The following is a 2,556-nucleotide window of genomic DNA, read 5'->3' as shown; positions in this document are numbered from 1 at the left end:
TTTTTATATTTCATCAAGAGACCAATTGCTTGTGAACAGAATAAATGTATACAGATTTCCCACACTTTGATTTCTAAGTGCTATTGAATCATCACAGAGAAAATACACATTTGTCCAATAATTTAGATGCAATTTGAGGGGAAAATGTTCCAAACGAACCCAAAACAATCAGTTTTATAGGGGATCTATTTCCTGTGACAGTTTCCAGAAACAGTCCAATGTTCATACAGTACTGTAGTAAATGCTTTATTAAAGGTTCTGATAAGAATGAGGAACCCGGTTGGTGTGTAATACGTTGCAGCTGATATCAAAACATAATTTTCTTCTACTATTAGAAAATAGTTGGCCATTATCATCTGTAATAATATGTTCTTTGGTCACGGTAACATTAAAGAGCAAATTAAATCATCACATGGATTCAGTGATGAGTACAGAATTCAGTACAAAGCAATATAAAGAGTTATTACATGTTTAAAGGCATTTACATCATAAAGTACAACTTGTGGAGGCCTATTACAGCTTAGAACCAGACAAAGGCAAAGGCACTTGGAAAGAACCAGACTGAAAATGAGACACTAATATGTAACTAAAACTGGTTAAATCCATCCTCACAACAATAGTAATAACAGGGCATTGTGTGTGTCAGGTATAGCATTGACTACTGTATATGTGGCAGAGTGTGGGGAACAGGACCAGAGTCAGCTCTAACTGAGCCAGAGGATAAACATGGGAGGTCCCACCCAGGAAGAGCAGGACAGCCAATGGGAGCCAGGCCTCGTGTCATGTGACGGCCATGTTCTGGCCCACCGCCTCAGGGGTGAGGAATTGCACTTTGGGCACGGTGAGGGCCGAGTTGTTCCTCCGCATGGTGCCGGAGCTCCCGCCGCCGTTCCTCATGGAGTTGTTCCGCCTCATTGAGTTCCTCTTCCTCAGTGAGTTCTGGTGGCTCAGCTCGCTCTTCTGCAGCGTCTGGATGAGTATGGAGGGCTTCTCGTCCAGCTCGCGGGCCGAACACCTCGGTGTCGCCACCTTGACCGTGTTCCCAAACTTGGAGTAGTCCACCGAGTACACCCCGTCCTCCTCGGTCACGATGGGCACGAAGCGGTGACCCCACTGGATCTCCTCGGTGACGTAGGAGGTCCGGGCCTGGGTGGTGATGCCCGTTGTCTCCACCACGCCCTCCAAGATCACAATCACCTCCAGGTCGCTGCACTGCAGCTCCATGGCCGACAGGTCGTACAGCGGACTGTCCTTATTGATGGTATGGCAGATAATGAGTGGCGCCAAGAGGAAGATGGAGTTACTCGCCGCGGCGCTCTCCGTTTGCACGTCGATCTGGTGGATAGGGATGACCTCGCCTTCGGGGGTGGTGGTCTTGCGTACCACCTGGAGGCGGACGGCAGCGCCAATGATCATGGACTTGCGGAGGTCGCCCACACGGGTCATGAAGCAGAGGCGATTGTTGTTGCGCAAAATAAGATATGACAAGAAAAGATAACTTTATTGTCCATCCTCTTTACCGATGATTTATCAGGAGTGTACCCCTAGATCAGATTTATCAGCCAGAGTGTACTGATCAGATTTATCAGCCAGAGTGTACCCCCTAGATCAGATTTATCAGCCAGAGTGTACCCCTAGATCAGATTTATCAGCCAGAGTGTACCCCTAGATCAGATTTATCAGCCAGAGTACCCCCTAGATCAGATTTATCAGCCAGAGTGTACCCCTGGATCAGATTTATCAGCCAGAGTGTACCTCTTTATCAGCCAGAGTGTACACAGATTTATCAGCCAGAGTTTACAGATTTGTCAGCCAGAGTGTACCCCTGGATCAGATTTATCAGCCAGAGTGTACCCTGATCAGATTTATCAGCCAGAGTATACCCCTAGATCAGATTTATCAGCCAGAGTGTACCCTGGCCAGAGTCAGATTTATCAGCCAGAGTGTACCCCTAGATCAGATTTATCAGCCAGAGTGGATCAGATTTATCAGCCAGCCAGTGTACCCCCTGGATAAGATTTATCAGCCAGAGTGTTGATCAGATTTATCAGCCAGAGTGTCCCCTAGATCAGATTTATCAGCCAGAGTGTACCCCTATCAGATTTATCAGCCAGAGTGTACCCCCTGGATCAGATTTATCAGCCAGAGTATACTCTAGCCCCCTGATCAGATTTATCAGCCAGAGTTACCCCCTAGATCAGATTGGATCAGCCAGAGTATACCCCTGGATCAGATTTATCAGCCAGCCAGAATGTACCCCTGGATCAGATTTATCAGCCAGAGTGTACCCCCTGGATCAGATTTATCAGCCAGAGTGTACCCCCTAGATCAGATTTATCAGCCAGAGTGTACCCCCTAGATCAGATTTATCAGCCAGAGTGTACCCCCTAGATCAGATTTATCAGCCAGAGTGTACCCCCTGGATCAGATGTCAGCCAGAGTGTACCCCCTGGATCAGATTTATCAGCCAGAGTGTACCCTGGATCAGATTTATCAGCCAGAGTGTACCCCCTAGATCAGATTTATCAGCCAGAAAGTGTACCCTAGATCAGATTT

General features: G+C 47.2%; 1 protein-coding gene across 1 annotated transcript; it reads right to left on the bottom strand.

The window, feature by feature from the left end:
* Positions 1 to 230: 230 nt before the first annotated feature.
* LOC124030788 (ATP-sensitive inward rectifier potassium channel 8-like) lies at positions 231 to 1,498 on the bottom strand (the record flags this gene model as incomplete). Its single annotated transcript, XM_046341982.1, has 1 exon — positions 231 to 1,498. A coding segment is annotated over one exon (718 nt), but the record flags the coding sequence as incomplete, so codon positions are not given.
* Positions 1,499 to 2,556: the final 1,058 nt, after the last annotated feature.

This window comes from Oncorhynchus gorbuscha, unplaced genomic scaffold (genome assembly GCF_021184085.1).
Source record: "Oncorhynchus gorbuscha isolate QuinsamMale2020 ecotype Even-year unplaced genomic scaffold, OgorEven_v1.0 Un_scaffold_15761, whole genome shotgun sequence".
Taxonomy (NCBI): domain Eukaryota; kingdom Metazoa; phylum Chordata; class Actinopteri; order Salmoniformes; family Salmonidae; genus Oncorhynchus; species Oncorhynchus gorbuscha.
Note: the sequence above shows the minus strand (reverse complement) of the source record. Positions and strands in the feature narration are given on the sequence as shown.